General features: G+C 42.9%; 1 protein-coding gene across 3 annotated transcripts in view; it reads right to left on the bottom strand.

Moving 5' to 3' along the window:
* The window catches only part of CHID1 (chitinase domain containing 1), a 276,364-nt gene that overhangs the window by 226,309 nt on the left and 36,304 nt on the right, over window positions 1-13,751 (bottom strand). For all 3 annotated transcript variants that reach the window (XM_072118163.1, XM_072118165.1, XM_072118164.1), the window contains exon 7: window positions 12,067-12,128. In XM_072118163.1, coding sequence (XP_071974264.1) covers window positions 12,067-12,128 — 62 coding nt within the window. The remainder of the gene's footprint in view (window positions 1-12,066; window positions 12,129-13,751) is intronic.

Raw genomic sequence — 13,751 nt, 5'->3', positions numbered from 1 at the left:
AATGTTATTCAGATGTAAAAAGTTATACAGGCCCTTCCTGAAGTTCTCTGCTGTCCCTACGGTCACCAGCGCCTGAGGCAGGCTATTCCACAGATTGACAGCTCTCCTAGTAAAACACCTTGTCTCCTCTGGTGATTAAACCCTGTTTTCTCCAGACGGAGACAGTGCCCCCTCGTCTTTTGATTTAACATATATATTTATTAATTCCCCTCTTAGTCATCTCTTTCCGAGACTTAATAAATCTAGCTGTCCTAATCTTTCCTCATAACTGAGACCCTGGACTCAAGGAACGTCAAGGCTCAGCCTCTTTTTTTTGTAATCTGGCATATGTTGCATTATCGGGTAAAAACGTTTGAACAATCTAACTTTCAAAAATGATTTTGAGACAGTTTTTTTCATGACACATTGCTCTTCATGTTAGTAGTAAATTTTGGTTGATATGTTTTTCGTTTAAAAGATAAAACGAGAGAACCCATCTTGTAGACATTACTTGTTGTATGGGCGCACAGCAAGGTGCAGAAGCGAAGGAACGCCATGCAGCTGCCAGTTTTGTCCTATAGCATGTAGCAAATTTAGGTTTCTTCATTAGGGCCCTTTTTTAAGCTTTTTTTTCGGTTAGTGCATGGGCATTTTTTTTCCGCAGGATATATTTTCCAGTGATATAATTTTGGGATTGCTGTGCCCTATTACTGAAAACAGATTAAGTATTTTTGGGGGACTGAAGAGTAGTAAAGCAACAATTTGAATTATTTTATATTTGACCATTTTTGGTGTTTACCATATAGCCTTAAAAACATCTTATCTTTATTCTATGGATGAATATAATTATGTGGACACCATACATGTACCGTATATACTCGTGTATAAGCCGAGTTTTTCAGCACAAAAAATGTGCTGAAAAACGTCCCCTCGGCTTATACACGAGTCAATATACTTAAATATACGAGTAAAAATACTTAAAAAAAAATAAACTTATATACTCACCCTCCGGTGGCTCCGATGTGCAGCGCTGCTCCCCCGATGTCGGCGCCGCTTGTCTTCAGGCGTCCGCGCCGCTTGTCTTCAGGCTTCGGCGCCCGTCTTCTTCCTTCTGCTGGGCGCCGCCATGTCTTCCCTCCGGGCGGCGCCTAGTGTGACGCGCCGCTGGTGACGTCACACTAGGCGCCGCCTGGAGGGAAGACATGGCGGCGCCCAGCAGAAGAAAGAAAACGGGCGCCGAAGCCTGAAGACAAGCGGCGCCGACATCGGGGGAGCAGCGCTGCACATCGGAGGGTGAGTATATAAGTTTATTTCATTTTAATGCTGGGGACAGGCTGTATACCGCTGGGGACTGTGCTGTATACCGCTGGGGGCTGTGCTGTATACCGCTGGGGGCTGTGCTGTATACCGCTGGGGGCTGTGCTGTATACCGCTGGGGGCTGTGCTGTATACCGCTGGGGGCTGTGCTGTATACCGCTGGGGGCTGTGCTGTATACCGCTGGGGGCTGTGCTGTATACCGCTGGGGGCTGTGCTGTATACCGCTGGGGGCTGTGCTGTATACCGCTGGGGGCTGTGCTGTATACCGCTGGGGGCTGTGCTGTATACCGCTGGGGGCTGTGCTGTATACCGCTGGGGGCTGTGCTGTATACCGCTGGGGGCTGTGCTGTATACCACTGGGGGCTGTGCTGTATACCTCTGGGGGCTGTGCTGTATACCACTGGGGGCTGTGCTGTATACCACTGGGGGCTGTGCTGTATACCACTGGGGACAAGCTGTATACCACTGGGGACAAGCTGTATACCACTGGGGACAAGCTGTATACCACTGGGGACAAGCTGTATACTACTGGGGACAAGCTGTATACTACTGGGGGCAGGCTGTATACTACTGGGGGCAGGCTGTATACTACTGGGGGCAGGCTGTATACTACTGGGGGCAGGCTGTATACTACTGGGGGCAGGCTGTATACTACTGGGGGCAAGCTGTATACTACTGGGGACAAGCTGTATACTACTGGGGACAAGCTGTATACTACTGGGGCAGGCTGGGCTGGCTGTATACCATAGGGGGCTGGTTGGCTATATACTGAGGGGGTCTGTGACCAATGCATTTCCCACCCTCGGCTTATACTCGAGTCAATAGGTTTTCCCAGTTTTTGGTGGTAAAATTAGGGGTCTCGGCTTATACTCGGGTCGGCTTATACTCGAGTATATACGGTATATGTTTTCTAATAATTTATTTAAAAAAAATCTATTTTTGCATCGCCGTCTTCATAAGTTGCATAAGACTTATTTTTTTGTCTACAAAGCTGGATTGTTGGCTTGTTTTTTGCAGGACATGTTGGATTATCAGGATTAGATATGTTTTTTGATCACTTTTTATTGCCTTTTTGTGGGATGAAATAGGTAAAAATCATCATTTTAGTGGGTTTTTAACAGTTTTTTTTATGGCGTTCATTGTGCAGGTTCAATAATTATTTATTTTTAATCCATGGGTTGTTAGGACGACAGTGATCCTATTTGTGTTAGGACTGTGTTATGATTTTGACTTTATTTCACATTAAAACGGGAGGAAATTTATCCTCCTATATACAAACTTTGAAACCGAGATGGTGTTATGTTTAATCCAGTGATGGCGAACCTATGACACGCGTGTCAGCACTGACACGCGTAGCCATTTTTTGTGACACCCCATCCCTGTGTAATGTGCTGCCCCTGTGTTAATGTCCCGCCCCCGTCCCTGTGTTTCTGCCCCCTGCTTACCTGTCCGGCGCCGCGTTGGTCCGCCCACCAACTCCTCCGGCTCCTCCAGGCCGCAATGCGCCCTGCTCGTCACGTGACTTAGGTGACCTGACGTCAGGTCAAGTCAGTCACGTGACCCGAGGTGCGCGGTGAAACCTGGAGGAGCCGAGCCGCCATTATCGTCAGACCTGCAGTAAAGCTACAGGGAAGAAGACATCACTGGGTAAGTATATAAGTTTATTATTATATTATATTTAAAGGGAGGCGGCTAGGGGTATTTTAGTAATAAAGGGAGGCGGCTAGGGGTATTTTAGTAGTAAAGGGAGGTGGCTAGGGGTATTTTAGTAGTAAAGGGAGGTGGCTAGGGGTATTTTAGTAGTAAAGGGAGGCGGCTAGGGGTATTTTAGTAGTAAAGGGAGGCGGCTAGGGGTATTTTAGTAGTAAAAGGAGGCCGCTAGGGGTATTTTAGTAGTAAAGGGAGGCCGCTGGGGCATTTTATTAGGGAAGGAAGGCCGCTACGGGCATTTTAATAGTAAAGGGAGGCGGCTGGGGTATTTTATTAGGGAAGGAAGGCCGCTGCTGGACATGTTATTATTAAGGGGAGGCCGCTGCTGGACATGTTATTATTAAGGGGAGGCCGCTGCTGGACATGTTATTATTAAGGGAGGGCCGCTGCTGGACATGTTATTAATAAGGGGAGGCCGCTGCTGGACATGTTATTAATAAGGGGAGGCCGCTGCTGGATATGTTATTACAAAATTAGGTTTTTTTCTAAAGGTGACACAGCACCCGAGTTATGCTCGGTTGTTTGGCGAATTTTGACACACCAAGCTCAAAAGGTTGCCCATCACTGGTTTAATCGATACACAATAGTAGGTGAATTCAATTTAGTCAGAAGAGCCCTACCATGGTTCAGACGAAGTTGAATTCTCGCATAGAGAAACAGCAAGTGTAAACATGAGTTGTGGAGTTAATGCAGTGGCTAATTTGTTCCTTTACTTTCAGAATATTGACGTAATAATACTGAAAAATGCATCTCCAGCCATGCAGTACTATTACGTCAAATGTCGGGAAGGGGTTAATGCTGAATAGGTCCAGTTCAAGTGGAACCTCATTTGTCTATAACTAGTGATCCCAGAGGTCCAGCAATTAGATTATTATCTGCTATCCTGTGGTTAGGGAATAAATGTCTTCATTGAAAAAAAACCCTTTTAACATAATATTTATTTTCATAGTTTATTCCTTTTTTTCTCAATCCATGCTAATTTTTATAACTTCAGCTTCCCTTTATTCCAGCACGACACAATACCGCACTCCTTACATATGTATTATTCTTTTAAGATTTACTTCAATCAGAAAAGCACTTTGAGGCCCGAGACAGACAAGCGCTTGTATAATGCCCACCCCGCCGTAGATTTATATCGTGTTTCATAGTTCCAGTCTTGTTATTGGTCAGTGAATAATGTCTGCACGCGAGGCAGTAATTTATGCCGGCAGTATTTCTCTAATGCACAGTCACCGCTCCTGAGCCATAAACTAAGCTCTGCTTCAGTGACAAGTGACAGTATCTATCACAGCCCACAAGATTTACTATGCTCCTCATCCTGAAAGTACCTGCCACCTGTGTCGCACATTGCAGCCACAAAGGTTCTGACATATGGATATGTAAATGAGCATATGACATGTTCTATTCTCAACTCCCAGATCCCCGAACAACAATTTGTCCTAATTTAAGCCTGCCTTACTCATTACATGGTGGCTGGAAGCTGGATAAAGAGGGAGTTCTTTTGCTCCTAAGGCCCTTTCCTTGGTAATGTGTAACAATCCATATATACAGACCGTGACTGCATCATCTCTCTATCGAATAAAGAATTGAATAATGTCATATTTTATTCAAGATATTGTACTTTAACCCATTAGGACACAGCCCTTTTTGAATTTTGTGTTTCCATTTTTAACTCCCCACACAATTCCCAAACTTTTATTTTATATTTCTGTGTGCAGAGCTTCATAAAGTCTTGTTATATGGATAACAAATTATACATGCTAGTAAAGGTATTTAATATTTCATGCCGTGTACTGGGAAGCTGGAAAAAATACAAAAGTCGCAAAATTGACCAAAAAAAAACACATTTGCGCCATTTTCTTTTGGGTTCTGTTTTTTTTGGCTTTCACTTTGCATGCAAAATGATACCTCCTCTTTATTCTTTGGGTCCATGTGATCATGGAGATACCAAATTAATAACAGTATTACTATGTTTTAGTAGATTTTAAAAAAATTTAACTCTTTTGTACAAAAAAAAAAAGAAAAATCTTCTTCTTGCCATATTCTTAGACCAATAACTTTTTCATACTTCAGTATACAGATCTGTATATGGTGTCATATTTTGCAAGATATTTTCATTGTTACCATTTTGGAGACTGCACTACCTTTTGATCACTTTTTATAAAAAATTTTATGTGTTGCAAAACAAAAAAAAATTGGCAATTTGCCGGTATGCCCAGCTGTAGCCGTGAGGGCATAGGTTTGTCTAAATGCAGCCTTAAACCAGTCTCTTTTTCTGCTTTTTAACAAAAGGAAACAAAACATTCAAACAGAAGAAAGAAAAAATACAGTACATCACAACAAGCCCCCCTCCCCTTTCCCGGTGAGCTCAATAGTCCTCAATCTTTAAATAGAGAGTCCGAACAATTGTAGAAGTCCTTATCTGTAGACCGAAAGTCCCTAAAAATGAAAATGAAATAATCTCGATGCAGCTAACTTGTGCAGCCAACTCTCCAACATATTGATATCAGATACAGTACCTAAAAGACAGAAAAGTGAAGTGCGGAGAACAGTGGTAGAATAATTTGTATCAAATAGGTCAAGGACTTTCGTCCAGTATCGATGCAACATAGGACAGTTTCACATCGGATGAATTAAATCTGTGTTGGACTTGCACCAAGGGCAAAGTTCATCAAAAAATATACTCCAACGCTTCCTCTACCTTTTTCAGTCGGTCCCCAACAAACTTCCAAAAGCTTCTTCCATTCTCTAAATCAGTGATGGCCAACCTATGACACGCGTGTCAGCAGTGACACACGTGGCCATTTTCAGTGACACACGGCTGCTGGAGAAAAAATGCTGTAGTGCAGTTTCCTGGGGCCGGTCAGGCCGTCAGTCGGTGATGTGGTCTGCAGCGAGCGGCTGCATCTCAGTCAGAGAGATCGCAGCTGCTGCTCCTGTCCTCCAGTCCTGCTCTGCGGAGGCCGTGCAATGACTCCAGAGTGGAGCAGTCCCCGCTCGCAAAGACGAAACCTATGCTGTGCCTCCGTGGGAACATCTACACAGGAGCTGAAACGGCCTGAAGAGGAGTAACGGAGGTCCGTGGTGTCATTGGAGCCTGTGCCAGTTAGGTAAGTTAATTTATTGAGTTGAGCTCTGCTGGGCTGGGCTGTGGTGTACACTGCTTTGGGGGGCACTTCTCAGGACACAAATGTCCTTAAAACTAGCTGTTGCTGGACTGCCACAGGTTCACCATCACTGGAATAATTCCCCCTCACCCTCACTTATCTTAGTTCATGGCACCCCACACAAGTTATATAACAGCAAGACCAACAAAAGAAACCAACTGACCAATTAACAAAGAAGTCACTAAGCAGGTAAGTTAAATAACTATACATATTTGTTATTTAAACTGTAAATATCACAAAATAAGGTTTTTTTTTTGACACACCACCCGAGTTATGGATGGTTTTTTGGCGAATTTTGACACACCAAGTTCAAAAGGTTGCCCATCGCTGCTCTAAATGAAAACCTGCCGGAATCAAGCGTACCAACCTGTACCGTTCAAAGATCTCAGGGGGTATTGGATTACCAGATCTCAAAGGCTACCGTACGGCTGTGTATCTAGCCAGAACCTTGGATTGGTGCTCTTATTGGTGCTTGAAGCCTTGGATACGCCTGGAGCAGTCCTTTACTACAATTCCTCTGCAAGTACTAACATGGCTAGATCCCTGAAGGACTACAGCTCTAAAACCACATTCCACAATTTTTCAGACCATTTTCCATTGTCAATTGGAAAAAGTCAGGGAAAGGATATTGCCCAAACACTCACAATTAACCCGGATATTAGGACACCCCAACTTCCTTCCAGGATGTGAGGACATTGTCTTTAAACAATGGAGACGAATGGGAAAATTTAGAGTAGAACACTAGTAGGGACTTGGCATGGTTGACTACTCAACAGCTCAAGCTTACGAACCTCTATTCCTCCCTGCTCTCCATTCTCCAGAAACTAACTCATTTGAAAGCCTTGCTCCAACACAGGGACATTACGCCATACGCCCTCCTCCTCATACTGTGTCTCCTATCCATCCCCAACGATCCTGGCCCATCATAGTTAACACAATGGGAAACAGACTTTAACATTTCACTCACATCCGAACAGTTATGTATCTTTCAACTATGTCAAAGCATCTTGGTAAGTTCACAATGCCAGGACCTCCCCCACCCCCCGCTCCCCCTATATCTTCCCTCTTGTTCTACCCTACACCCCTTCCTTCCCCCCTCCTCCTCCTTGGAGTAAATTCTCACACTCGTACCTTGGCTGGAGGGAGGTAGAGGCTGGTATGCGAACGCTTATGAGTAGTACTTAGAGTAATTTTATGTAATGTACACTCACCGGCCACTTTATTAGGTACACCTGTCCAACTGCTCGTTAACACTTAATTTCTAATCAGCCAATCACATGGCGGCAACTCAGTGCATTTAGGCATGTAGACATGGTCAAGACAATCTCCTGCAGTTCAAACCGAGCATCAGTATGGGGAAGAAAGGTGATTTGAGTGCCTTTGAATGTGGCATGGTTGTTGGTGCCAGAATGGCTGGTCTGAGTATTTCAGAAACTGCTGATCTACTGGGATTTTCAAGCACAACCATCTCTAGGTTTTACAGAGAATGGTCCGAAAAAGAAAAAACATCCAGTGAGCGGCAGTTCTGTGGGCGGAAATGCCTTGTTGATGCTAGAGGTCAGAGGAGAATGGGCAGACTGGTTCGAGCTGATAGAAAGACAACAGTGACTCAAATCGCCACCCATTACAACCAAGGTAGGCAGAAGAGCATCTCTGAATGCACAGTACGTCCAACTTTGAGGCAGATGGGCTACAGCAGCAGAAGACCACACCGGGTGCCACTCCTTTCAGCTAACAACAGGAAACTGAGGCTACAATTTGCACAAGCTCATCGAAATTGGACAGTAGAAGATTGGAAAAACGTTGCCTGGTTTGATGAGTCTCGATTTCTGCTGCGACATTCGGATGGTAGGGTCAGAATTTGGCGTCAACAACATGAAAGCATGGATCCATCCTGCCTTGTATGAACGGTTCAGGCTGGTGGTGGTGGTGTCATGGTGTAGGGAATATTTTCTTGGCACTCTTTGGGCCCCTTGGTACCAATTGAGCATCGTTGCCACGCCACAGCCTACCTGAGTATTGTTGCTGACCATGTCCATCCCTTTATGACCACAATGTACCCAATATCTGATAGCTACTTTCAGCAGGATAATGCGCCATGTCATAAAGCTGGAATCATCTCAGACTGGTTTCTTGAACATGACAATGAGATCACTGTACTCAAATGGCCTCCACAGTCACCAGATCTCAATCCAATAGAGCATCTTTGGGATGTGGTGGAACGGGAGATTCGCATCATGGATGTGCAGCCGACAAATCTGCGGCAACTGTGTGATGCTATCATGTCAATATGGACCAAAATCTCTGAGGAGCTTCCAGCACCTTGTTGAATCTATGCCACGAAGAATTGAGGCAGTTCTGAAGGCAAAAGGGGCTCCAACCAGTTACTAGCATGGTGTACCTAATAAAGTGGCCGGTGAGTGTACACTACCATTCATGGTTCATATATGACATATTGTTAAACCGTTTTCTTCTTTTTCTTGTATACTGTTTATGTGACAAGCATTGTGTTCCTGCCTTCTATTTGTGTTCCGGCTACCAATAAAAGCAAATTAGAAAAATTTTAAAAAATGGTATAAGTGAGGCACATCAGCTGTCTAACAGACACCTTCAAGGCCTGCTACCTAGTAGAAACAGATGGATGCAAAATGTTCACTCTGAATTAATTGTTGAAAGTATTGTGTTCAACATGCCTGTCGTGTTGCTACACAAAAATGCGGCCAGAAGTAGACAATCCTGTCCATTGTGTAGGGGTGATGTGGGCTTACATCTGCTTAGACACCATTCTCTATATTGGGAGCCATTGAGCCGCTAAGGCTGTTCTACTACAAACATAGGTCTCTGATCTGGCCTGCTCTTGTTTGTAGTGCTGCCCTACGCTGATCATTGCGTCACACCACCAAAAGCGAATGGGTAGATCATTGATACTTTTGGTCATTATAACCCTTTTAAATTACATATAAACAAACAATTAAAAGGACAAAGCAGGGAAAATCCAGCTACCCTGACACATACACTGGCGGAGAAGATGATCGTGTGAGAGGAAATTAAAACCATGGCAGATCAATGACCTCAGAAATAAACAGATAATAAACTAAAAAAACACATACCATCAAACAAGAAAAGACAAAAACAGGAGATCTCGCTACTTAGAGGTGATAAAGAAGGGGTCAGATATTAGTGATTCCCCATATAATGACATATAACTTATTATTTCTGTATGAAAAAGAGAGAAAACAAGGAATCACAGCACAGAGATGATGGTTTGTTTGGTATGAAGCAATCCTGACATTATTACTATCATTTCCACATATACAAGACAGATACATAAACCTCTGATGGACTACGGAACTTTCCCCGAGTTATTTTAAAGGTCACAGCAAATCATAGGAAGCTTGTTTTATGGGCCGATCAATTACAGAATACTGACTCATCCGTCCTGAGCGTCTTCAGGAACAATGACTGATACTTTCTATCACAGAACAAATTAACTGAGACGTTCAAGGCAAAATAAAAAGGGTTTGCTGGTAGAAGAAAGAACCCTGTGGTCGGCATAGAACATTGCGTAGAGCTGCTATGTTACTGCTCCTCCTGATCTTCACTGAATTCTAACTCATGGGGGTTTCCTACCCACCCAGTAAATACTAGAAGATAACCAATTAGGGGTGTATATTACTGGAGTATATATACAAAAAGTCCTCCAGCTCACCTGGATCATGCGGCAACTTAGTCCGCTAGCACGGATCCACCCCGCTGCTGGGCGATGTAGTCCACAAAAAAGAAATTTCCAGATCCAGCTAGGTGCAGATTAAAATCGCCTTTATTCGATTTTCAGGGCATCCATCAGATAAAATACAGGTGGCATGGTATAATCATTGATTATACCATGCCACCTGTATTTTATCTGATGGATGCCCTGAAAATCGAATAAAGGCGATTTTAATCTGCACCTAGCTGGATCCGGAAATTTCTTTTTTGTGTATATTACTGGACCCTGTTGATCTTTTGTGAAAAATGTTTTTAAGCCAAGGTCCCTTAAAGGGCACAAGTATGCAAACAATTATCTATCCCTAGTATAGATGATGACTTGCTAATCCATGGGAGTGAAGCTGTCTGGCCATCCCATGAGATAAACCAAGCGACAAAGTGCCATAACTGCCCTTCCCTTCTTTTCACATGGAGAAATTAAACCATCAGTTCTCATAAACAGGGGAGGCCTCATACATAGGCAAATTATCTTACTTTGAGGGCTGACTACAGATGCAGACTGCAGAGGGATAAAGTGCTTTTCTTCATCTTTAAGGGGTTGGCCACTAATGTGCCAACTTTACCAGGATTTTCAGTGATCCACGGAAGTCCGGGACGTCCTGTCACACACTGTATCCTGCTGGCTTGTGGCTACGCATTACGGTTTGCAATCCCCACTCACGCTTACTGGTAAAGAATAATTTTAGTGGCCAAGCCCTTTAATGATAAGCGCCGTATGAAGAGCACAGCAATTGATTATGGTATGGTTGCGCACTAAAATGATGGCACCATCTACTGTGACACATTGCAGTATATTAGTTTTTTATAAACTTCATTTGCAAAGATGCGATAGTATAAATAAATCTTTATTTAGCGCAATCATATTCCACAGCGCAGGTCATGGAATGCATTTACAAACAAAGTACGGCTACATTCACACGACCACAAGCTTGGGGCTGTATTCATGTCCCTCATAGGCAGCAATGGGCGCACAGAGATGTTTTATCCTACCCCGTATTATGCCGCTGTGCGCCATGCATCTCTATGGAAGGGGGCAGGGACTAGCAGCGCTCACCCCCTCCTCCTCTACCGTGTGCCGACATGTGTTCGTGTGAATGTAGCCTAAGACATTACATAGCAATAACACTGGATGGGTCCAGGCAGGGTTTTTTTTAATTTTAGTAATGAGGCTATGACCACATGTTAGAAAATTAAGGAAAACACACCAGAAGAAAGAGAGAAGTTAAACTTTTTAGTGAGGTGAGAGGTTGCTGGGGTTGCTGATTCAGGTAGTGGGGCGAGCTAAGCTGAGGAAGAGAGTGAATAGGGTGAAGTAGAGGAGGGAAAGGGATCCATGGAACTTGTGGAATGGAAAATTATTTCCTCTTAAAAACAATCAATTTTATCTTTGGCCAGGTCCTCCACCCCAAGGTCTGTGACAGATGGATGAACCTTGGGAGTTGGTAAGGAGTGAAAATGATTGAATAGTCTTTTAGGATTAGTAGAAAGAGAGAGAGAAGAGATTAGGTTGGTGAAATAAACCTGTTTGGCAATGTGAAGAGAAGAGTTAGAGGTTCTAAGTAGGAATTGTTATGAAGAAAGTCTCCAGAGGTGCACAATTTTATCCACAGACGTTCAGCACTCCCGGAGCACTGTCAAACAGGTATGGAGCAAGGAGGTTCAGTTTCTGAAGGTTCGGACCAAGGGTAGTGCCACCTCATCCTAGGAACGTTTGAGAACATGATTACAATAGTTACCGTAGTAGCCAGTTTAGCACAAGAGAAGGAGGGAATGGGGGAAAGTGATGACCACAGGGTTTCTGTGAGATGATGACTATTAAGGGGACATTAGTTCACATATATGTGATAGGTGGTGATATTAAGAAAAGGAGAAAGACTATTATCAGTGAAAGAGAGAACGTAGTGATCAGATAGTGTAAAATAAGTGTTACTTATACTGAAGAGAGTCATCCAAAGACCAAGTCGAGGATGTTTCCATTCCTGCAAGTATGAAACTCAGAAATAGACACAGCCTTTTTACAGTTATCAATATTTTGGAAGTTCAGAGAAGCCAATGACAATTAGAAATATCCAACCAAGGAATTCAATTTAGTAATTTGTAAACAAAACCAAATCCAGCACTTACTGTCTCTGCTGTCCACCCAACTGACTCCAAACCTCTATCACAAAGCCATCCAACTGTTCGTCCTAGTAAGACAAAGGAGAATTAGAAAAGTACAATGATGCCCCATACATACGTAACTGACATGATATTTTGCTGAAGCTTCACATTAAACAGTTTTATCCAAGAAGTTTAAACACCCTTCTTCCCTTCAGTAGGGTGCTGGCTGGTTGTCTCTGTACTACACCTAGGTCAACACCTTTCTCTGGCACTTATTCCACAGAATATCATGGGCAGATTGCTAAGACATCCATGGGGTCTGCGGGAACATATTATAATACAAGCATTCTTGACATGTGCTTCATCAGGTTTAGAGGCTAGTGTGATAATATTTTAAGATCAGCACAGCTCAGCTTTAATTCCAGTCAGAGGTCGCACTAACATTTTTCCAGAAGGGTAATAATACTCCTCTAACAATTTTTGAGGAGTATTTTTAACCGAGGAGGAGTACAAAATTTTCACTAATAAATGTATAAATCCCAGGCTAGGGTCTAATTTGAATTCTCGGGAAAACCCCTTTAGGGTGCATTCACACCTTTTTTATGCGTTTTTGACGTATCCAAAAGCTTCACATGTTGAAGTAACATTGCATTTCAGCATATGCAATGGAAACGCAATGTTACTTCAGCATGTGATCAAGGTTGAAGCCTTTGGAATGCGTCAAAAACGCAACGCATCGTATGAATGCGCCCTCAAATAGCAAGTATGTATTAACCCCTAGGCGCACCAGGACGTTATAGTACGTCCCCGGGGCTAGATGCTTAGCGCACGAACGGAGCCGGTACCAGAAGCAGCGGCTGTCAGCTGTCTAGCACAGCTGACAGCCTGCGCTAACACCCACGATCGGAGCCGGCTCCGATCGCGGGTGTTAACCCCTTACACGCCGCGGTCAAACATGGTATAATAAAACAGAATCGTTACTGGACCCGCACGGTACACGCCGTAGAAAAAAAAAAGCAAAAACGTTCCGAAAAAAGATAATTTTTAATTAATACCCTATAAAAAATGCTCTAAAAGTAATTTAAAAAATGTTATGCACTCCAAAATAAGCCCACTAAAAAGAACAACTCTTCTCGCAAAAAATAAGCCCCTAACTAGATTTGTCAGCCGAAAAATAAAAAAGTTATGCATATGAAAAGATGGTGATGCTAAAATGAACAAGATTTTCTCCAAATTGGTTTTTATTCAGTACAATTGAATAAAATACACAAAACCCCCACATATTTGGTATCCCTGCGTCCGTAACAATCTGCATAATAAAACAGAATCGTTATTAGATCCGCAAAGTGAACCCCGTAAAAAACAAAACAAAAAAAAGCTCCAGAAAAAAGATAATTTTCAATTAATACCCTATAAAAATGCTCTAAAAAGGGATTTAAAAAATGTTATGCACTCTAAAATAAGACCACTAAAAAGAACAATCCTTCTCGCAAAAAATAAGCCCTTAAACAGATTTGTGAGGCGAAAAATAAAAAAGTTATGCATATGAAAGACGGTGATGCTAAAATTAACAACATTTTTGCCAAAATACTTTTTATGCAGTAAAAATGGGAAAAAAATAAAAAATCTATATAAATGAGGTCTTTTTGTAATCGTGGCGACCCATAGAATAAAAATAATATACTATTTTTATGGTATGGTAAACAGCC

Source organism: Engystomops pustulosus, chromosome 7 (assembly GCF_040894005.1).
Source record: "Engystomops pustulosus chromosome 7, aEngPut4.maternal, whole genome shotgun sequence".
Classification (NCBI taxonomy): Eukaryota; Metazoa; Chordata; class Amphibia; order Anura; family Leptodactylidae; genus Engystomops; species Engystomops pustulosus.
This window is presented reverse-complemented; position numbering and strand designations above follow the sequence as displayed.